The following is a 22511-nucleotide window of genomic DNA, read 5'->3' as shown; positions in this document are numbered from 1 at the left end:
AACAGCATCCCGTCACTGCCCACAGCCCCCTGTGTCCCTGCTGGACAAGGGCCAGTTCAGTGCGACAAGGGCCAGAGCCCCAGGGCAGGCTCTGAGGCCGGTGGCTGGGCCCTGCGGTGATGGGGGGGGGGGTGCCGGGGGCAGGAAGCAATGTGGGCGTGCTGTGGGGGAGAAGCTTCCTCAGCTCTGTAGAAGCAGCTCCTCCCTCCTGGTCCCTCTCAGTCTTTGCCCCCTCCCAGGGAGGGGAGGTGTAGCCAAAGCCTAGAGGACAGAGGGTGGGGCATCGGTGTGAGTCACCGATGGGAACTCTGCAAGGCAGAGGGGCCGGGAAGCTGGACTTTGAGGGGCAGTACAGGGGGCTGTAGGCCCCGGATTGACCTGTGCTCTGGTCACCCGTGAGGCTGTACCCCAGGCCAGGGCCAGAGTGGAGGGGCCACAGAGACCGACCCTGCCGTTGGTCACCAGCCAGGGGCCAGAAACAGACTGGGAAACCTGAGGACTACACCATCAGTCTCATTTTACAGGTGAGGAAAGAGGCTCAGAGAAGGGAAGCTGCCCTGAGGTCTGGTAGCTCCTGCGGGACACCTGGCCAGGGGGTGGGGATGGCCTGATCCTCTGTTCTGCTCACCTACCCCCATTCCCCAGCTGCCCAGGTGATGGCCAGGGGAGCCCTGGCCTCACAGTCGTGCTTTGCAGGTGGACAGTGAAGGCCACTGAGAAGAGAGGCTGCTGGCCCTGCCCGGCTGCCCCTCATCTAAGCACACACTGAGACCAGGCCGGTGGGCAGTGAGGCTGGGGGCCTTTATTGGCCGATACACATCTACCTCCTGGTGTCTGTCACAAGCCGTTGTGGGAGCAGGTGGCCCCTCCCTCTCCATGCCCCCTCCGCCTGGGACATGAGAAGGACTGAGGGTTCAGGGGTCAGAACTGAGACAAGGAGCCCTGAATGTCCAGTCAGATCAGGTAGCTTGACCTCAGGGCCAGGAGCCCAGCACCAGAAAACAAGGAGACGAGGGGTACAGGTGGGCCCCCCAGGTTTGGCTGGGGAGTGGGGAGGTGAGACTGCCCGCCCACATCATCCCTGGGCGTGCTGAGGGCCGGGCAGAGCCCCAGCTTCCAACTCCCTCAGTTGCTTGGGGCCTGGATGGCCGGGCGGTTGATGAGAAGACAGAAGCTCCAAACCTGCCGCCCCTCCCCACAGGCCTGCATCACCCCATTTCACAGAGGGAAACTGAGGCCCACGGCCCTGAGCAAAGCCTCACCTCTTGCCTGGACCACACCTCCCTCTCAGGCTCCAGTCCCGGCTCAGCCTCATAGGAGGCAGATGCGCACGGGCTGCCAGGACCAAGACATGCCCACCCCAAAGGCCTAGGTGGCAGAAGGGACCCTGAGGATATTAATAAATACGGATGGCGGACCTTGGAGGCAGCTGGCCAAGTCCAGGCTGGGAAGGGAAGCCTGGCCTGGCCCTCGCCAAGGGGCCACCACCACACTCAGTCTCTCTCATTTTGGCTCTTGGGGGCCACGATCCGGTAGCTGGTGGCGTGTCCTCCCCTCTTGCCCCGCAGGAGGCTGGGGGTGCCCATGCCGGCAGGGTCTGCCCCTGACCCCTCTGGTTCTGCGGGAGGGAAGGAAAGAGGCCGGGTTAGTGACGTCTGTGTGAGGTGCCCACCTTCCCTTGGCCCTCTGAGGGGGTGGGGGGTGGGGCTTTCTGCCCAAGTCTGAGAGGCAGAGGTGTGGGAAAGAAGGGGGTCTGCAAAGCTGGTTAGTGCCCCTCCCCCCAGGAGTTATTAGCCCCTAACCCAACTAGAACACTCAGGGCCTCTATTTGATTTTCTCTGTCAAGTGGGGATCAATGAACCCACCATGTTTCTGAAATGCCTAGCATGTAGTAGATGCTCCATAAACAGTATAGCTCTTTTTTTCGTTAACATATCTTGGAGCAGAGGTGTGCCCTGAATCATTCCCATTTCAGAGCTGGGTAAACTAAGGCCAGGCATCAGCCTCACTCTTCCTCTCTTTTCAGGTTAGGCCACCTGTAGTGGGGAAGGGTTTAGGAAGGCCAGGCTCTGCCACTGACCTACTGTGTGGCTTTGGACCTCTGTCAGGGCCTCAGTTGTCTCATCTCTAAAACCAGGGGGACAGTTCCAGATACAGAGGCCCTGGCCAACTCCAGTAATTACTGAAGTTAGTTTCGATTTAGCTATGGTGAGATATGCCCCAACCTGCAAATAAGCTGGCCCCCAAGAGTAAAACCGGATAATTGGCATTCTTCCCACCTGGAAAACTACTCAACCTTTAAAACGCAGATCAGGACCTACCTCTTCCAGGAAGCCTTACGTAACTATCACCTCAGTCCCTCTCAAAGTTAAATGAGGGGTTAGGCAGCTCGGAAGGATGGGTTGTTTTTCCAGGGGGAGGGCCCCAGGATGGAGGACTTGGCTGAGCCTTCGAAACACTGTTCACAGGAGAGACACTGACTCTGGTGAGCACCAGCTTCCCACTGAAGGCAATGCCAGGGAGGGAGCTATACCCTCATACTCATAACTGTCTAGCACTCTGACCCTGGGTCTCATGCACCTCTGGGCTGAGATTTGGCGCCCTTGGGGCAGACAGGTATTTGCAGTCACAGTCAAGGAACATTTCATGCCCTAAAACAGGGAGCATAGGAGGAGGGTAGCGCAAAGCTCAGGTTCCAACATCAGCTCAGGCCAAGTCCTGGCCCTACCATGTCCCGGTTATGTGGCCTTGGGCAAGTCCCAGAACCTTTAAGCCTCATCTGGAATGTGGGGATGACACTCCTGTTGTCACACCCTTGCAGAGTGTTCAATGTGACCAAGAGTGGAAAGTGGTTTTCACAGTAAATGTTGGATTATTATGGTCACTAGGTTGGTGTGTTTTCGACCCAGGGCTCCTGCAGGTCTGGTCACTGTGAATCAGTCATGAGATGCTGTTCTGACATGATCAAATTCAGGGCTTTGGTTTCCCCCGGGCCCCACTCAGTGCCTAGCAAAGCAGAGGGGTCAGGGAACCTTTGCCGATGGAGCCCAAAGAGCTGGCGCTTTAGAGGCCTGACCTAGGGCGGACCCCTGGCCTCACCACTACTATCCCTATGTCCCGGGGGAGTCACACGAGCCCTCTGAACCTGTGTTTCTTCATCTGTGAAGTGGGCACAGTGTCGCCCACCTAGAAAGCTTGTTGCAAGGACTGGAGATGATGGATGTAAATTTCCCGGCCCAGGTGGACTGGATGTGTGACAGCTGTTACTATTATCATCATTATTGATTATAATCTAAACATGAGCCCCCTCTGGGTCTTTTGTTAGCACCTGCTGTGTATGATGGGCCAATGGGGAAGGCTCCATCTCCTCTACTCCCCTCCTCCTGGCCACACTGCCAGGTGCCTGGCACTTCCTCCCTGGGCTGCTGGAGACAGAGCCAGCTGAGGGGGGCGGAGCACAGATCCAAGGCCACAATGTGTCCCTTCTGGCTCCCCTCCCAATCCTCCTGAGAGGGGAGTCGGGGGACACCTGACAAGGAGCTGAGCGCCTGGGATTTGGTCCTTGGTCCTTCCTCTGGGAGAGGGGAGGAGGTCTGGGAGATGGTCTGAGTTTTCACAAGTTGGGGAAGCCCTGTGGCATGGCGAGAGCAGCTTTGGAAGCAGAACCCACACACCTTTCCACTTCTAGGCCTTTGTCCCCACGGGGGCTGCCCTCCCACCACTTCCTCCTGGCACACTCGTAGGGACCTTCCATGACTAACGCAAGGGTCCCATCTTCCAGGAAGGCTTCTCCTCACACACATCCTTTGGTGCTCCTGTACCCCATGGCCCTCATCTCTATAGATGCTGAGGATTGCCCACCACCCAATGGGCAGCTCCCCAAGGCGGGTACCCTGAGATCTGCCTCAGACCCAGCCTGCAGTAGGTGTGCCCTACAGTTTTGCCAAATGAAGGAGTGCCCTACAGTTTTGCCAAATGGCTCTAACCTTGGCTCTCCTTCCTGCTGGGGGCCTCAATTTCCCCATCTGTAAAATAGATGGGAGGTTGGACATTATGTCTGAGGCTGTGTGCACTGATGTGCTAGGACTGGGCTGAGAGATGGGGCAGCTGGGAGAAGGGCTGGGGCCTCTTCACGGGTAGGTGAGGAACGGGGTGGCCGATCCATGACTCTCTCCAGGGCCAGCCACAGGCTCCAGTTTAACATGGAGAGACCTCCTTAGGCCCACTGTGACAGCCAGGTGGTGTCTAACCTCCTTCCATGCCTCCCTGACCTACCTTCGAGGACCTTCTCAAATGGGGCCCTACCAGATCTTCTAGCCTCTGTTCCCACCCTCAGCAACCTCATGGAACTGTCCCTCTAGGTTCTCTCTGGTCTCCTGGCTTTTGTCCATGCTGTTCCTCTGCCTGTTCACTTGCCCCCGATCCTTGCCTTTCAGGTCTCCACTTAGATGCCTCCTCCTCCAGGAAGCCCTCCTGAGATGCCCTCTACCACCCCCCAGCCTGCATCAGGAGCACTTGTGGGCTTTGGTGGCCACCTGTATTCACTCCACTGTGGTATTCCTCACCCTAGGTTTAACGCCCAGTTCCAGGGCTTCCCCCCAGCACCCTAAGCTCCATGAGAGCAGGACCCTGTCTGTCTTATCTGTTGGAGCCTGTGCCAGCGAGGTACCTGGCACAAAGCAGGTGCTCATTCACACAAGAACTAGTTACCAGAACCTCCTCTGTGCCAGACACCGTCTGCTGGCCGGATGGAAGGGCTGAAGAGTGGCTGTCTGCTAGTCTGGATCCAGTATTGGGAGGCGCCTTCTGTGTCCCCAGGCCCTTCCCAGGCCCTTCCTGGCAGGGGCTGCCCCTGCCTGCCCACCCTGCCGTTACCTGGCCAGATGATGGCTTCCAGCAGGGTGACCCGTCTGGCCAGGAGCTCCAGCTGAGCCTGCTGCTGCAGGAAGCTCTGTAAGCTAGGAGCCTGATGGGAGATCGAGAAGAGCAGACGGTGCATGTCCGGCCTCCAGGGGCTGGGCTGGGCACCGAGGGTGGGGGGCGGGGCCAGTTCCTTCTGGCTTCCGGGCAGGAGCCTGGGCGTGAGTCTCTGTTGGGACCTTGGCTGCTCCTTCTAAGTGGGGATGGGGCTCACTTGTCTCCTCAAGTGACCAGATGGGTGGAGAACTGGTGGGTGAATGCCTGGGGGAGGGTCTCTCAGGCCACTAAAGGGGGACCCTGGGGCCAGGATGGCCTGCCCAGTGAGAGCCTCTGGGGTCAGAACTGGTGGGTGGTACATTACCCAGAGTACCCTGGGACCTGAGCCTGGCTCTGTCACCCACAGTCCCCTGCACTTCTGGAGTCTAGCCCCATGACCTGTTGTCCTGTGGGCCTGCAGACTGGCTCTGTTCCCCACAATTTCTCTTGAGCTGAGGCCTGACTGGGGTCTGGATTCATTACCCATAATCCTCCTGGGGGCCTGGGCTCTGACGTTATTACCCACAACCCCCTGCACTGTTACAGTCTGGCTCTGTTACCCACAATCCCCTGCAGTTCTGGAGTTTGGCTCCATTGCCCATAATTCCTTTCAGACTCGAAATCTGTCACCTCTGGTTCCCCTGCAGGCCTGGAAACCACATTACCCACAATGTCTGGAGCCCCAGGTCTTACCACAGGGGTGGGGGCCTGGGTTTCTAGGGCCCCCCCCTTCACCCGTGGACAAGGGACCAGTCGTTGAGAGATGGGTGGTCTTGACCTTTCAGGTCCCCACCTGGAGAAGGGCAGGTACCTTATCCAGCCTCTTGACTGGACCCAGGCAGCTCCACCCTGGAGGGCCTGGGGAAGCCTGGCAGGTGGGGGCTGGGCTGTCTGTCCGTCTGTCTGTCTCTACTCACCATAGAGCCCAATCATTGTTTCCAAGATTAAAACCCTCTCAGCTAAAATCTTCAAAGCCTCGCGTAGTTGGTGCAACCCCTCCCCCTGTGGAGGAAAGAGACAGATGCAGCCGTGAAGGGGGCAGGGGAGGGGGCCCTGCAAAGCTTGTTGGAGGCCCATGCCCCACCCTGGACATGCACCTGCAGCTCCACACCACCTGCCACAGCCCAGGGCCCACGGACAGCAGGGACAAGACCAGGAGAGGATGGGAGGGGGACAAGGCAGGCAGAAGCAACCTCCTCAGTAGGATCCCACCCAGCTGGCTGCTCTTCCCTCACACCCCTGCAAATCCTGCTGCACTGAGGGCGGGCGGAGGCCAGTCTGCAGGGGCGGCACTGCTGTCCCAGAGCCTGCCACAGAGCCTGCCCAGACGTTGCCGCAGAGCCCCAGCCCCTCCTCCATCTCTGTTGCCTGAAACCAGTTGGTCTCACATCTTCTGCATGATTCCTGCCACATCCCTGGGCCACTTGTACTCTTCTTTACTTAACACTCTTTAAACTGACTCAATTTTGCCTTAAATACTGTATTTGTCTCACCCTAATTAACTCCACTGGTGGGATCAGGCTACTTACCGATATCCTTCCCACTCATGTCCAAATGAACATGTAAGAGTAAAATCAGAAAATGTTTGTGTGGCATCGCTGTTGGGAAGCCAGGCTTAAAATGCCGGCAAAGCTGAAGTTCAGGCCCAGGTGCCCCTGCCCCAGCCCTTTTGAGCCCATCCCTCCCTGGGCTCTGACTACTCCAGGTCCATATGCTGCACATCCCGGAGCCCAGCCCTCAGCCCCTCCCTCTCTTCTCAGCTGAGTCTCCAGCACCCAGGCCCGGGGATGCGGCAGTGGCCCTCAGACCCCTCCCCGCTCTGCGGTCTCCTGTCTCAAGTGGTGCCGGTGCTGGCCAGGGACCGCCAGCTGGCCCTCACCTTCACTTCTTCCCAGTGTCTGTCTGTCTGTCCTTTCCTCCCCCAGCATAGGGTCCACGGTCTTGCCAAAACTCCACACTCCCTCACTCCTTCCTCTTTCCGAGTCCAGACTAAAGCTATTTCTGGAATGTAGATATCTTAATTCTGACAGAGCACCAGGATAGCAATAGAACTATTCCCGCCCTGACACATCTGGGAGTCTCTCAGAGTGCTTCACTTAGTACAGATTAAATGAAGGGATGAGGTATAATATGCATCCTGGTACAATTACTACCTTCAAGGAAGCTGTTCCCACAAAAACATCTAACAATCAAGAGTCCTCCCAACATGTCTGTTCTGAGCGAGCCCACTGTGGCCATGCTGAGACTGTCCCTTATGATCTGGCTGTCCTGTCCACATCACATGGATGGGGCCACTGACTGGCCATTGGGCCTGGGGGTCACCGGGTCACACTAAAGTAATCTCTCTTCAAGTATTACACCCATCTAAACATGGATGACCTTCAAAAATTACATTAAGCCACTGCCAGCATCGACAATGGGACAAGCTAATGTCATAAGCCTCCTGATGAGATGCAGTAAGAGGGCACCACATCCCCAGTTAGTGCACCTGCCAAGGGTATTTAACCTGCATCTCATCACGAGGGAACAGTCAGACAAATCTAGACAGTGGGACAGTCACAAAATGACAAAATCAAGAGAAAGAAGAAAAGGGCAGGGGGCCTATTTTACATGAAAAGAACCTAGAGGGCTTCCCTGGTGGCGCAGTGATTGAGAGTCCGCCTGCCAATGCAGGGGACACGGGTTTGTACCCCGGTCCGGGAAGATCCCACATGCCGTGGAGAGGCTGGGCCCGTGAGCCATGGCTGCTGAGCCTGCGCGTCCGGAGCCTGTGCTCCGCAACGGGAGAGGCCACAACAGTGAGAGGCCCGCGTACCGCAAAAAAAAAAAAAAAAAAGAACCTAGAGACGTGACAACAAAATGCAACACATGAATCTTGATTGATCTTGTTTTTTTTTTTAAACTAGCTACAAAAGGCATTGGGGACAATGGGTAAAATTTATATATAAGCTGTATATTAAGTGGCATCATTTCACTGAATTAATGTCAGCTTTCTCAGGTGTGACAGTGTTACTGTGGCTCTTTGGGAGAATGTCCATATTCTTTCAAGACACATGCTGATGTGTTAGGGGAGATGTGGATGAGGTCTGCAACTTACTTTCAAATGGATTAGAAAAAAAAGATCTATAGATATATAAAGAGCAAAAGAACAAAGGCAGCAAAATACTAATAATTGGTCAGTCTAGAAGAAGGGTACAAGGATAGTCATTGTAGCAAATTTTCTATATATTTGAAAGTTTTCAAAGTAAAAATATGGGGGAAAATGCCAAAAAAATATTCTGGGTGGGTGGCCTGCTGCTTGCACCAATGACGTCCCAGTGCTCTCCAATCCTGGCCTGAGTGTCCAGGGCCTGTTGGACACCCCCACTCGGCTGTCATGTAGACATTCCCCGTTCTCCATGGAGAAAACTCAGCAGGCCAGCTTCTCCTGGCTCTCTTCTCTCTTTTACTATTGTAAACATCTCCCTTAACTTCTCGCTCCCCCCTCCATAGCCAGACAAGCACCCACGTGTCTCTCAGCTCCATTGACATCTGTCCCTCTTCACTGTCCCCCTTCCAGTTCCGGCCCCCACAGCCTCTTGCCAGGGTGACCAGGACAGCCTCCTGTCTAGTCTCTCTTTCTGCTCCCTTCTCCCATCCTTTCTCCACATGGCAATCAGAGGGATCTTTTGCAAACAAAAATCTGACCATGTCACTTCCCTACTTATAAATATTTCAATGACTCCCCACTGCCCATAGAACAAAGTTCTAATTCCTCAGCATGGCCTCTTAAGTCCTAAAAGCCTCTATGACTTCTGTCTCACTCCTTACCTGTCACACTCTGTCACTCAAAGTATTTGCAGCTCCTCAAACACCCTGGGCCCACTCTTGCCCCAGGGCCTTTGCATGTGATGTTTCTTCTCCTCTGCGTGAACACCCTTTGCCAGGCTTCGGCCTGGGTCTCCTTATCCAAGAAGATGCTAAATCTACCCTCCACAATCATAGCTGAGCTCCCCCTGTCCTGTCACTGCTGGTTATGGTCTGTTTCCCCCCACCCCACTGTGACCACCCTGAGGATGGGGACTGTGTCCAAATCACATCTATGTCCACAGTGCCCAGCCTGGGGCCTGGCACCCACCAAGGAGGCGCTTGGGGAAAGTTAGCTGGCTCCCCCAGTCCTGGGAGCTGAAAAGCCTGGGCTTCAGTTCAAGCTCTGCCAACAATTCACTCTGTGGAGTTGGGCCTCAGTTTTTCCTGTCTGAATAAGGGGTATGAGCTTTGGTCTAGATGGGCCAGCTGAGCCCCGTCACTCCCAGGCAGTGCCTGCAGTGCATCCTCATGACCACTGGGTGTCAATGCTGAGCCACAGCCAGGTCAGTGGCTCCAAAAGCTTCACTAAGTGGGGGTTGGTAGGTGGAGTGTGTATAGGAGCCCTCAGGCCTCTTCCCCACACAGACCTCATCCCCACCTGCCCCCAACAGAGCTGTTCCCCCAGCCCCCAAAGCCTCATGCAGCCCCCAGCCCAGCGGGTCCCCTCCCAGGCAGGCGGCAAGCAGGGGCAGAAGTGCAGGTGGGTGAGGGGAAAGCAGGTGGATGGGCAGGGGCCCTGCTACCTCTTGTGGGGGCCCCTCCCACAGGTGGTCCTGAGTTTGAAGTCTGTTCTGGGAGAGTTCAGGCATCTGTTCTCCTGTTGGGACCCCCATATAGGGATGGGGCTGCCCAGCCTAATTCAGCCTTCATCCCACCTCTCCCACCTCCTCTGGGCGGGGTGAAAAATGTGTTTCCAAACGAAAGGTCTCTGGGAGAGGCCAGTGAAGGGGCCTAGAGGCGGCAGAGGGCTGGGATCACATGGGTCTAGCTGATCCCCAGCCCAGCTCATGCCTAAGCAGGCAGTATGCTTAAGAGGCTCTGGAGCCACTAGTGGGTAGAGGGTGGGTAAGGGAGTGGGGTGGCAGTGAGGGGCTGGGAGAGGCTTGCCTGAGAGGTAGCAGGACCCCAGAAGTCATGGAAAGACATGGGGGAGGGCTTGTGCAGGGTGGGGGGCTCCCACGGCTGTATCCATCACTGACCCCACAATCAGGAGCAGAGAGGGCAGGGCAGGCGCTGGGTGCTTCCCATGTCTTCATTAACTAATGCCTGCCAGGAAGTAGGGCGTCCCAGCCAGACTGCACCAGGGAGAGGGGTGGACGAGGGAGGGAGGCACAATACCAGCCTCCAAAAGAACTCCCCAGTTGCCTCTCCTGTCTGCCCCCATCCCATCCAGTTTTCCAAATGTGTCCTATATCAGTGATGATTTCCAGGTCCCTGCACCGTGGGGCTTTTAGTCCTCCCCCCATGTCTCCTGGGTGGGTGATTTCTAGGCCCTGAAATTCATTCACTGCAAGTCTCTCTCGTGATGTGAAGGTTCTAGGATCCCACATGTGGTTTCTAGGTCCCCTTTCCCATTTATTCTATGTCTGCTGTGTATGTGACAGTTTCTAGACCTCCCTTCCCAGTCTTCATGGGCTTCCTTTGTGTACAGTGGTTTCCAGATCCCCCATCTCATTTTCCATGGTTTTCTGGTGCGTATGGCAGTTTCTAGGCCTCTCCTCCCACTCCTCATGGGTCTCCTGTGTATGTGATGGTGTCTGGGACCTCATGTTAATTATAGGTCTTTTGGGTACAATGGATCTAGGTCCCCTGACCTCATTTACCATGTACAACGTGTCCATGGTGGTTTCCAAGTCTCCTTTCCTGTGATTCACGGATTCCTATGTGTATGGTGGTGTCTAGTGCCCTGTCCCTTTTACCGAAGTGCTCCTGTGTACCTCAGCGTTTCTACACCTCCCTTCCTCTGCTCCATGGCTCTCCTAAGGCCTCCTGTCCCGTTCTTCTGTGTGGATATTGTTTTCATGCTTCCCTTTCTTTTGCAGACAGGGGAGCAGAAGCCAAAGCCCTTGCTGGGAGGGGGCTATGGAGGCAGGGGATGCAGTCTGGACTGGGTCAGCCCAAACTGCCCAGGAGAACTGGCAGGGTCACCCTGGCCTGGAAAGGCCACAGAAGGAAGGCAGAGATAGGGATAAAGACAGAGACAAAGAATGTAGGGTCTGCTGATAAGGCTGGCCCTGCCCACTGGGGAGGGACAGGGTAGGGGAGGACGCTGGGGCTGAGAACTGGCAAGCCTCCCCACTTGGAGACCAGGTTGCAAAGGGGATCTGGATGGGGTGCCCCCACCCCCAAATAATCTCCTGAGTGTCCAGGGCGGGGAGGCAGCGGGAGGGCAGTGCTGGGCTAGTGGCTTACCCAGTGGCTCTTCTCACCAGGGTCTCCTTTGGGGCCAGGTTCTCCCTGCAAGGAGAGAGAGGTAGGAACAGTGAGAGAGGCGAGGACAGATAGAGGAAGAGAGGCTGAGCAAGGGTGAGACAGAGAGTAGCTCGTTTGGGCGAGATAAAAATGCAAAAAACAACTGTTTGAAGGCAATGGAAAGTGATAAAGAGCAGCCAGTAACTGAAGGATATCTGACCTTAGAAAGAAGGGAACTGCACTGGGTAGCATCAGTATAGTTACGGCTTTTCCTCTGAGGGCTCATCCCAACCCCCTCTGCCTGGCAAACAGCTCAAGCAGCAAGCTTTAGTCTTATTGGCCTGAGGAATCAGAGGTCGGGGTCAAGGCTGACAAAGAAGGAGGAAACTGAGGGGAAATGCTGGAAAGCAGAGAGCCACAGTAGGGGAGCAAAATCTGTATAAATACTCCACTCTAATCCTTGGATGGTCCATGAAATGCCCATGCTAAAGTCACAGAGCTGAGTTGGAGCCACACCATAGAGCAAAACTCAACACTCTTCAGAGGAAGACTGTCTTCACTATATTGTCTATATTGTCCAAGATGCAATACAAAATTATTAGACATGTGAAGAAATGGAAAAATGTGACCCATATGCAAGAGAAAAATCAGTTAGTAGAAACAGATCCATAGCCAACCCAGGTACTGGGATTACCAGACAAGGAGATTAAAATATCTGTGACAACTATGTTAAAGGATATAGTGGAGGGACTTCCCTGGTGGTCCAGTGGTAAAGAAGCCACCTTTCAATGCAGGGGATGTGGGGCAACTAAGCCTGCACGCCACAACTACTGAGCTCGTGCGCCTCAACTAGAGAGCCTGCATGCCACAAACTACAGAACCCATGCACCCCAGAGGCAGCATGCCACAACTAGAGAAGAGAAAACCCGCATGCCACAAATAGAGAAGAGAAAACCTGCACACCAGAACTAGAGAGAATTGCGCGCACTGCAGTGAAAAGCCCACGTGCCACAACAAAAGATCCCACGTGCCTCAGTGAAGATCCCGCCTGCCACAACTAAGACCCAACGGAGCCAAAAATAAAAAATTGAATCTAGTGGAATTGATACAATGGGTGATGAGATGGGGAATTTCAGGAGGGATGTGAAAATTATGAAAAGAGAATCAAATGGAAATCCTGGAAATAAAAATGATAATACTTGAAATAAAAAATTAATTAGCTGGGATTAATTGAAGATGTGCCATAACAGAAGAAAGAATCAACTAACTTGACAGGTCAATGCAATAATTCTAAGTGAAGCCCAGAGAGAAGAAAGATTATTTAAAAAATTAACAGAGCCTCAGACTTCCCTGGTGGCGCAGTGGTTAAGAATCCGCCTGCCAATGCAGGGGACATGGGTTCGAGCCCTGGTCCGGGGAGATCCCACATGCCGCGGAGCAACTAAGCCCGTGCACCACAACTACTGAGCCCGCACTCTAGAGCCTACGAGCCACAACTACTGAGCCTGCGTGCCACAACTACTGAAGCCCACGCACCTAGAGCCCGTCCTCCGCAACAAGAGAAGCCACGGCAATGAGAAGCCTGCGCACTGCAACAAATAGTAGCTCCCGCTCGCTGCATCTAGAGAAAAGCCTGCATGGAGCAACAAAGACCCAAATGCAACCAAAAATAAAATAAATAAATTTTTTAACAAAAGTGGGAGTAGCTATATTAATTTCAGACAGAGCACACTTCAGAGCAAGGAAAGTTATCACGGATATAGAGGGGTCAGCATTCCATGAAGGCATAACAATCCTTAATGTATATGCACTTTACAACAGAGCATCAAAATATGTGAGGCCAAATCCGATAGAACTGCAAAACAAATATATGAATCCGCCAATGCCATTAATCAACCAGATAAAATTGACATCTATAGACCACTTTATCCAACAACAGCAGATTACACATTCTTCTGAAGCTCACATGGAACATTCACCAAGATAGACCACATTCTGGCCCATAAAATATAACTCAACAAATTAAAAAGAATAGAAATCATACAATGTATGCTCTTAGACTACAATGGAATTAAATTAGAAATCCCTAACAAAAAGATAACTGGAGGGAATTCCCTGGCGGTCCAGTGGTTAGGACTCCAAGCTTCCATTGCAGGGGGCATGGGTTCGATCCCAGGTAGGGGAATTAAGATCCCACAAGCTGCGAGGCACAGCTCCCCTCACAAAAAAAGATAACTGGAAACTCCCCCAATACTTGGAGATTAAACAAAAGACTTCTAAATAACAGGTGGACCAAAGAACAAATCTCAAGAGAAATTTTAAAATACTTTGAACTACATGAAAATAAAAATGCAACTTAGCAAAATTTGTAGGAGATAGTGAAAGCAGTGCTTAGAGGGAGCTTAGTATAAATCTACACTAGTCAAGACAGTGTGGTATTGGCTAAAGAACAGTCAAACAGATTAATGGAACAGAACAGAGAGCCCAGAAATAGACCCACATAAATATAGTTGACTGATCTTTGACAAAGGAGCAAAGGCAATACAATGGAGCAAAGGTAGTCTTTTCCACAAATGATGCTGGAACAACTGGACATCTAAATGCAAAAACATGAATCTAGACACAGACTTCATACTCTTCACAAAAATTAACTCAAAATATATCACAGACCTAAATGTAAAATGCAAAACTATAAAATTTGTAGAAGATAACATAGGAGAAAACCTTGATGACCTTGGGTTTAATGATGACTTTTTAGGTACAACGCCAGAAGCACAATCCATGAAAGAAATCATTGATAAGCTGGACTTCATTAAAATTACAAACTTCTGCTCTGCAAAAGTGAATGTCAAGAGAATTAGAAGACAAGTTATAGACTCGGAGAAAATATTTGCAAAAGATACATCTGATAAAGGTGTACAAAGGTGTATCTCTGTATATGCAAAATATACAAAGAACTCTTAAACTTCAACAAGAAGAAAACAAACAACCCAATTTAAAAAGCTTTTGCACAGGAAAGGAAACCATCAACAAAATGAAAAGGCGACCTATGAAATCGTAAAAGATATTTGCAAGCCACATGTCCAATAAGGAGTTAATATCCAAAATATATAAGGAACTTAAACAACTCAATAGCAAAACCCCCAAATAAGCCAATTAAAAAATGGGCTAAGGACCTGAATAGACATTTTTGCAAAGAAGATATACAAATGGCCAATAGGTATGTGAAAAGATGCTCAACATCACTAGTCATCAGGAATATGCAAATCAAAACCACAACTTGAGCTATCACTTCATACCTGTTAGGATGTCTGTTATCAAAAAGATGAGAGATAACAAATGGTGGTGAGAATGTGGAAAAAGGGGAACACTTGTATACTGCTGGTGGAAATGTAAACTGGTACAGCCATTATGGAAAACAGTATGGAGATTCCTCAAGAAATTAAACATAGAACTACTGTATGATCCAGCAATCCCACTTCTGGTTATCTATCCACAGGAAAGGAAATCACTGTCTTGAAGAGGTATGTTCATTGCAGCATTATTCATGATAGCCAAGATATGGAAAGAACCTGTGTCCATTGATTGATGAACACATAAATACTATGTGGGTTATGCACACACACACAGGAATATTATTCAGCCTTAAAAAAGAAGGAAATCCTGCCATTTGTGACCACATGGATGAATCTGGAGGGCATTATGCTAAGTGAAATAAGCCAGACAGAGAAAGACAACTACCGTGTGGTATCACTTATATGTGGAATGCGGAAAAAAAAAAAGAAAGAAAAGAAAAGTTGAACTCAGAGAAACAGTAGAACGGTGGTTGCCAGGGACTGGGTTGTGGGGAGGGAAGGAATGGAGAAAGGTTGGTAAAAGGGTACAAACTTTCAGTTATAAGATGACTAAGTTCTTTTTTTTTCTTTTGGCTGCATCGTGCAGCTTGAGGGATCTTAGTTCCCCGACCAGGGACTGAACCCATGGCAGTGAAAGTGCCAAGTCCTAACCACTAGACTGCCAGTGAACTCCCAGATGACTAAGTTCTAATCTAAGGATCTAAGATATAGTATGGTGACCACAGTTTCTTACAAAAACTTACAAAAAAGTTTATAAAACTAAACATACTCTTACCATATGATCCAGCAATTGCACTCATTGGCATTTAACCAAATTAATTGAAAAGTTATGTCCACACAAAGACCTACACTTGGATGTCTATAGCAGCTTTATTCACTATTGCCAAAACTTGGAAGCAACCAAGATGTCCTTCAGTAGGTGAATGGATAAATGAACTGTGGTACATACAATGGAATATTATTCAAAAAAAAAAAAGGGCTATCAAGCCATGAAGAGACACGCTAGAACCTTAAATGTGTATTACTAAGTGAAAAAAGCCAATCTGAAAAGGCTACATACTGTATTATTCCAGCTATATGACATTCTGGAAAAAGCAAAAATGTGGAGACAGTTAAAAGATCAGGGGTTAGAAGAGAGAGAGGGATGAATAAGCAGAGCACAGAGGATTTTTAGGGCAGTGAAATATTCTACATGATACTACAATGGCGTATACATGTCATTATACATCTATTAATACCCATAGAACGTACAACACCAAGAATGAATCCTAATGTAAACTATGGACTTTGGGGGATAATGACATGACAATGTGGATTCATCAATTGTATCAAATGCACCACTGTGATGTGAGATGTCGATGGTGGGGTAGGCTATCCACGTGTGGGGACAGGGAGTATGTGAGAATTCTCTGTACTTTCTACTCAATTTTGCTGTAAACTCAAAAAATGCTGTAAAAAAGAATTTTATTCATTAAACAAAACAATCAACGAAAAACACAACCCAGCAACCTTACAGATCCGGGAATCTCAGCCAACCCAAAGCAGGATAAACACAAAGAAAATCACAGCCATCCACATCATGATCAATCTGATGAAAACCAAGGGTAAAGAGAAAGTCTTAAATGCCAAAGGAAAAAAAGACATATTATGTACAGGGGAAAAACAATAAGAATGACAGTCAGTTTCTCATGAGAAATTGTAATTGTCTACGTAAGCCAGAGGACCACAGAACAACATCTTTAAAGTAATGAAGGGGGATAAAACTGCCAACCTATCATTTTATATCCAGTGAAAATATCTTTCAAAAATTAAGGTTAAATACAGTTTTAGATAACAAAAGCAGTGAGGATTTGTTGCCAGCAGACCCACACTACAAAAAAGGCTAAAGGATGTTCTTTAGGCTCAAGAGAGATGATACTATATGAAAATCTGGATCTACAGGAAGGTAAAAAGAGTATAGAAATGATAAATACATCATGAGATGTAAAAGACTATTTTTCTTTGTTTTTTAAACTTCTTTAAAAGTCAACTGTTTAAAGCAATAACAACAATGTATTGAGGATTTATAACAAATACAGAAGTAAAATATATGATGGCAATAGCACAAGGACAGAAGGGAGTGGATTATACAGTTGTAACGTTCTTATGTATACATGAAGAGGTATAATACTAATTCAAGTAAAAGGATGCATATTGTTATCCTTAGAGCAACCATGAAAAAAGTAACACAAAGAGGTATAGTGAACAAGTCATTAGTAGAGACAACACAGAACAATTCTCAATCCAAAAGAAGGCAGGGGATCTAAAAAAAAAGGTACAAATGAACTTATTTACAAAGCAGAAATAGAGTCACAGATGTAGAAAACAAACTTATGGTTAACAGGGAGGAAAGGGGGGAGGAGGGATAAATTGGGAGATTGGGATTGACATATACACACTACAGTATATAAAATAGATAACTAATAAGAACCTACTGTATAGCACAGGGAACTCTACTCAATACTCTGTAATGACCTATATGGGAAAAGAATCTTAAAAAGAGCAGGTATTTGTATATGTATAACTGATTCACTTTGCTGCACACCTGAAACACAACATTGTAAATCAACTATACTCCAATAAAATTTTTTTAAAAATCTAAAATAAAAAAAAGAAGGCAGGAAAAGAAGGGGAGAACAAGAAATAAAGGAGAGATTGGGGTAAACAGAACACAAATAGCCAGATAGTTGACTTAAACAGAACCATATCAATAATAATATACAGCACTAAATGTAAATGGAGGGACTTCCCTGGTGGCACAGTGGTTAAGATTCCATGCTCCCTTGGGCTTCCCTGGTGGCACAGTGGTTGAGAGTCCGCCTGCTGATGCAGGGGACACAGGTTCGTGCCCTGGTCCGGGAAGATCCCACATGCCGCGGAGCGGCTGGGCCCGTGAGCCATGGCCGCTGAGCCTGTGTGTCCGGAGCCTGTGCTCCGCAACGGGAGAGGCCACAGCAGTGAGAGGCCCGCGTACCGCAAAAAACAAAAAAAAGACTCCATGCTCCCAATGCAGGGGGCCCGGGTTCGATCCTTGCTCAGGGAACTAGATCCCACATGCATGCTGCAACTAAGAGTTCACATGCTACAACTAAGGAGACCACAAACTGCAACTAAGGAGCCTGCGAGCTGCAACTAAGGAGCCTGCCTGCTGCAACTAAGACCCAGTGCAACCAAATAAATAAATAAATGTAAATGGGGAATTCCCTGGTGGTCCAGTGGTTAGGACTCCATGCTTTCACTGCCGAGGTCGCAGGTTCAATCCCTTGTTGGGGAGTTAAGATCCTGCAAGCTGGGCAGTGTGGCCAAAACAAACAAAAAAAAGTAAATGAACTCAATAGTTAGGCTGTTTAAAAAAAAAAAAGCAAGACTCAAGTATGTCTTTTTTCTTTTTTTGGCTGCACCACGCAGAATGCAGGATCCCAGTTCCCTGACCAGGGCTCGAACCCATGTCTCCTGCATTGGCAGGTGGATTCTTAACCACTGCACCACCAGGGAAGCCCAAGACGCACTTTTAATAGAAAGACAAACAAGTTGAAAGTAAAAGGATTGGAAAAGATATATCATGCAAACACCAAGCATAAGAAAGCTGGTGTGGCTATTTTAATATCAAACAAAATAGAATTCAAGACAAGAAGTATTACCAGAGAGAAAGATATTCATTTCATACAGATAAAAGGACCAAGAAGTCATTAAAATCTTGAATGTGTATGCACCTAATAACAAAGCTTCAAAATACATGGAGCAAAAACTGACCAAACTAGAGCGAGAAATAGACAAATCTACAGTCATAGTTGGAGAGATGGAGAAAGAGAGAAATACAAAGAGTCAGAGAGATGGAGACACAGAGGGAAGATAGAGAAAGACAAACAGGTACAGAGACACAGAGCAAGAGCGAGGGAGATGGAGGCAGACTGATCCTAAGAGGCTGATGGAACCCTGAGACAGGGGGTGAGAAAGGAGACGGAGCTTGCTCTGGACCAGACAGGGAGGGACAGGGGCTCTGGCCATAGGAGATGGAGCCATAGCAGGGGTCTGGGCCTGTGGGATCCTGGAGGGGGTGCTGCAGGGTGGGCAGCATCACTTACCTGCTGCCCCATGGAGCCCTGGGGGCCAGGCTCCCCACGCAGTCCCTGTAGGAGGGAGGAGAAGAATGGAGTGCGCTGTCAGAGGGTCTGACCCAGGGTGCCCAGGACTCCCCAGAATCCTCCACCCAGGGCCACCTCAATACTCACTCTCTCGCCCTTCTCTCCTGGGTGGCCGGAGATTCCTTTGGGTCCAGTGGGGCCTGGGGGTCCCTGAGCAACAAGACAGGGCCTCAGCCTTGTGCTGGGGCAGGGTAGAGGGGGCAGGGACTTAGGGGGCAGAGGGGTAGGGAAGGGCACCCCAGCTTGCCCTGGGCTTCTGGGCCCTTCTCCACACATCCAATGCCTAGCACACAACAGGAAGTGCATACAGCTCAGTGTTCAGAGCGATGGCCCTGGAGTCAGACAGTCCCTGCATTGATCTGGAAGCTGCCATGTGCTGGCCACAGCCCTAGGGCAAGAATCTCCACCTTTCTTGGCCTTAGGTGATAACAATACTTGCTTCTTGTTACATGGACTGAATAAGAAGATTTATGGAAAGTATCTTGCACATTAAGTGCTTCATAAATGCTTGAATGAATGAATGAAAGGATGGATGAATGGATGATGGATGGATGGGTGGTTGAGTGGGTGGGTGGGTGGATAGGTGAGTGGATGGATGGGTTGGGTGCGGGGGTGGGTGGGTGGATGGACGGACAGAAGAGTGGGAGTACTTGGAGAAATACTCACTATATGTCCAGGATTCCCAGGGATGCCCATGGGACCAGGAGGTCCAGGAGGACCTGGAATAAGACATGATGCCCTCAACAGTACAATGCCAGGAAGTCCATCATCAGCTCCCTCCTGATAGCCAGCCCTAGTCTCTCTGCCATCCCTCAACCCTGCCCCTTACCCTAGACCTGGACTCAACTTACCCATGGGTCCTGGGGGGCCTGGGGGCCCAGTCGGTCCCTGGGGCCAGTAGCTGCTGGTCTCAGTGAAGGTGTTGGACAGAAATGGGTCCCCTGGGGGAGGAAAGATGAGTGAGCAGGGCTGGGCTGGGCGGGGCAGAGTGGGGCAGTCAGTTTTTTTGTTTTGTTTGTTTGTTTGTTTCCAGTACGCGGGTCTCTCACTGCTGCGGCCTCTCCCGTGGAGCACAGGCTCCAGACGCACAGGCTCAGCGGCCATTGTCTCATGGGCCTAGCCGCTCCGCAGCATGTGGGATCTTCCCGGACTGGGGCACGAACCTGTGTCCCCTGCATCGGCAGGCGGACTCTCAACCACTCCACCACCAGGGGAGCCCGGGCAGTCAGTTTTAACCTGTCACTTCTGCCAAGCCAGCTTTGACTGCCCTGTGGGACAGCCTACAGCATGGCTGGGGCCACGAGGCACCCACTCCAAGGGTGGGGAGTCAGGAGACTGTTGGCCATGCAGGACCAGGAAGCAGGGAGACACTGCCAGAGTCTAGCCAGTGTCATCCAGCAAGTGTCTACCCTGCTGAGCCTGTACTGTCACGTGCCTAATGGGAATAATAATAAAAGTTACCATTTTTGACACTTACTTTGTGCCAAGCTTCTGTGCATGGGTGTCATACAGATAAGGAAACTGAGGCTCTGAGATGGAGAATGTTTTGTTGTTGTTGTTGTTTTTTGGCAACACCCCGCCACACGTGGGATCTTGGTTCCCTGAGCAGGGATCGAACCCATGCCCCCTGCATTGGAAGGGCAGAGTCTTAACCACTGAACCGCCAGGGAAGTCCCTTGGAGAGGGAGAATGAATGAATGGTGCCTGGTCACGCACCAAAGGTATGATGCAGATGGGGTTGAACCTGGCACTCCAAGCGCTGACCCCTGGCAGCGCGCATGCAAGTCAGGCTTTGGAGAAGGTGAAGGATGCGCGTCAGGGCCCAGCTGGGCGGAGGGGGCAGGGCCTCTCTGAGCACAGAGGCAGGGCTGTGGCCTTGGGAGTTCAGGGCTCACGTCCTGCTGCTAGGCCTTGAGCTTCCCAGTGCTCTGAGGGCTGGATCCCGGACAGCTCCAAGGCTTGGTGGGAGGGCCTGATGCTGGTGGTTCCCAGCACAGGCTCTGGAGGGTTCGTGGATCTGAAGCCGGCCCCCCTGTGCCCTGGCTGTGTGATCTCCCCTCTCTGGCCCTCAGTTTTCCTCATCAGTGACAACAGCGCCCACTGGAGGATCAGGTGACTTATGGCCCAAGGCCAAGCCTGGTATACAGAAGGTGCCTGGCAGATGGTCATGCCAGCCTCACCCCACCACCACCTGGACCTGCTGTGACCCCAAGGGACTCACCATGCTGGGAGATCCGGGCGTAGGGTGGTCCAAGTGGGGCTGGGGGGCCAGGAGGCCCTGGCGGGCCTGGAGGTCCCCTCTCTCCAGGGGTGCCCACAGCTCCAGCCTGGCCAGGGCTCCCTGGGGGGCCCTGCGGACCTGCAATGGAACCAGGGGGTTTGGTGGGTGTGCAAGAGGCAGGGAGGCCCAGGGTGGCCCAGGGATGAGGCAGCCAAGGGCAGCAGGTACGAGATGGCTCCAGAGGCCACAGGCCAGACTCCCTCCCTGGCTGTCTATGAGGGGGATGAACACAGCCCTCCCCTGGGGCTTCAGGACAGTGGACACTTGGTACACAACAGGTGCCTAGCAGACGCTGATTTCCAGAATGTTCTCTCCTCTCTCTTCTAGGCTTTTGCACGAGCTGCTCCCTCTATCAGTCCTCCCTTAGCGCTGCCTGGTGTGCACTTCTGGTCATTCTGAGGCCTAACCTAAGGTGTAGCTCCCACTGGGAAGCCCTCCCCGTCCCCCACTCCATCCAGGCTGGGTCTGGACTTCCTTCCTTAGGGCTCCCTTAGCTGCAACATCCCCCATAAGAACCCTGGTCACATGGGGTGGGCACTGCTATTTCTCCCCTGCCTACTAGGCCCACCCCCACTAGCCTTCATGGTCTGGGAGCTCCAGGAGGGCAGGGTCTGGTAAGGAAGGCCCCAGCCTGGGCTCACCTGAGCAGGGCTGGCCAGGGGAGCTGGAAGGGCCGGTGTTGTGGGCACTCACCTGGCAGGCCTCTCATCCCCATTGGGCCCCGGCTGCCAGGGTCTCCCTTGGGGCCAGAGGGCCCAGGAAGCCCCCGGGCACCAACTCGATCTGGGGGAGAAAGTTCATCAGCTCCACAGCTCCAGCCTTGCGCTTGGCCTGCCCCCGGCCCTGCCCGCCCCGCTAGCACCTACCATCTCGGGGGAGCAGAGGGGCCCTCACATTTTCTCTGGTTCCTGGTAGCCCTGGGGTGGAGAGGTAGGCAGGGGTCAGTGGTGTCTAGAGTTCCTACCCCTGCTCCACCAGCTGCTGGGCCTCCCAGGACTCCAGTGCTCAGGGGCCCCTGGAGACCATCCCCTCAGGCCCAAGGGAAAACTAGGAAGACTGAGGCCCACAAGGGGGTCAAGCTGGGAGTCAGCAGCAGGGAGGGGGCTGGATCCAACTCATTGCCACACGGGAGCATGTTCGCCACTGACGCACTCACCTTGGAGGCCTCCATCCCCGGGGCTGCCCTGCGCAGCTGGGGAACCCCAGAGCGGGGCAGGGTCCTCAGGGGCAGCTGGGGTCGGGGGCACTGCCTGCTCAGTGACAGTCAGCACCGCCACCTATGGAGGAAGAGGACAATAGGGATGGGGTGGGTACCAGGGTCTCGCCAGGGTCAGGCCAGCTCGGGGCCCTGGTGTTGGGGGGCAGGAGGCCACGTGGCTGGCGGAACCCAGCCTGGAGTGGAGACCCGGACTCACAGGGGCCCCGAACTTCATCAGAAGTGACCATGGTTTTCAAAATGCACAATTCATCACA

General features: G+C 51.7%; 1 protein-coding gene across 4 annotated transcripts in view; it reads right to left on the bottom strand.

Moving 5' to 3' along the window:
- Positions 1-1392: 1392 nt before the first annotated feature.
- EMID1 (EMI domain containing 1) overlaps positions 1393-22511 on the bottom strand; it is a 39876-nt gene continuing 18757 nt past the window's right edge. Inside the window, exons 6-16 of one of the 4 annotated variants that reach the window (XM_022550699.3) lie at positions 22195-22315; positions 21905-21955; positions 21732-21821; positions 20979-21116; positions 19609-19698; positions 19424-19476; positions 18845-18907; positions 18698-18742; positions 11218-11262; positions 5874-5958; positions 1393-1618 (exon numbers count right to left, since the gene is read on the bottom strand). In XM_022550699.3, coding sequence (XP_022406407.1) covers positions 1494-1618; positions 5874-5958; positions 11218-11262; positions 18698-18742; positions 18845-18907; positions 19424-19476; positions 19609-19698; positions 20979-21116; positions 21732-21821; positions 21905-21955; positions 22195-22315 — 906 coding nt within the window. In that variant the 3' untranslated portion in view covers positions 1393-1493. Of the gene's footprint in view, positions 4967-5873; positions 5959-11217; positions 11263-18697; positions 18743-18844; positions 18908-19423; positions 19477-19608; positions 19699-20978; positions 21117-21731; positions 21822-21904; positions 21956-22194; positions 22316-22511 lie in introns of all 4 variants that reach the window. The other 3 variants (XM_089894656.1, XM_022550702.2, XM_089894655.1) reach the window with 3 other exon arrangements.

This window comes from Delphinapterus leucas, chromosome 14 (assembly GCF_059928025.1).
Source record: "Delphinapterus leucas isolate spDelLeu-1000000601 "Yukka" chromosome 14, BTC_Dleu_Yukka2, whole genome shotgun sequence".
Taxonomy (NCBI): domain Eukaryota; kingdom Metazoa; phylum Chordata; class Mammalia; order Artiodactyla; family Monodontidae; genus Delphinapterus; species Delphinapterus leucas.
Note: the sequence above shows the minus strand (reverse complement) of the source record. Positions and strands in the feature narration are given on the sequence as shown.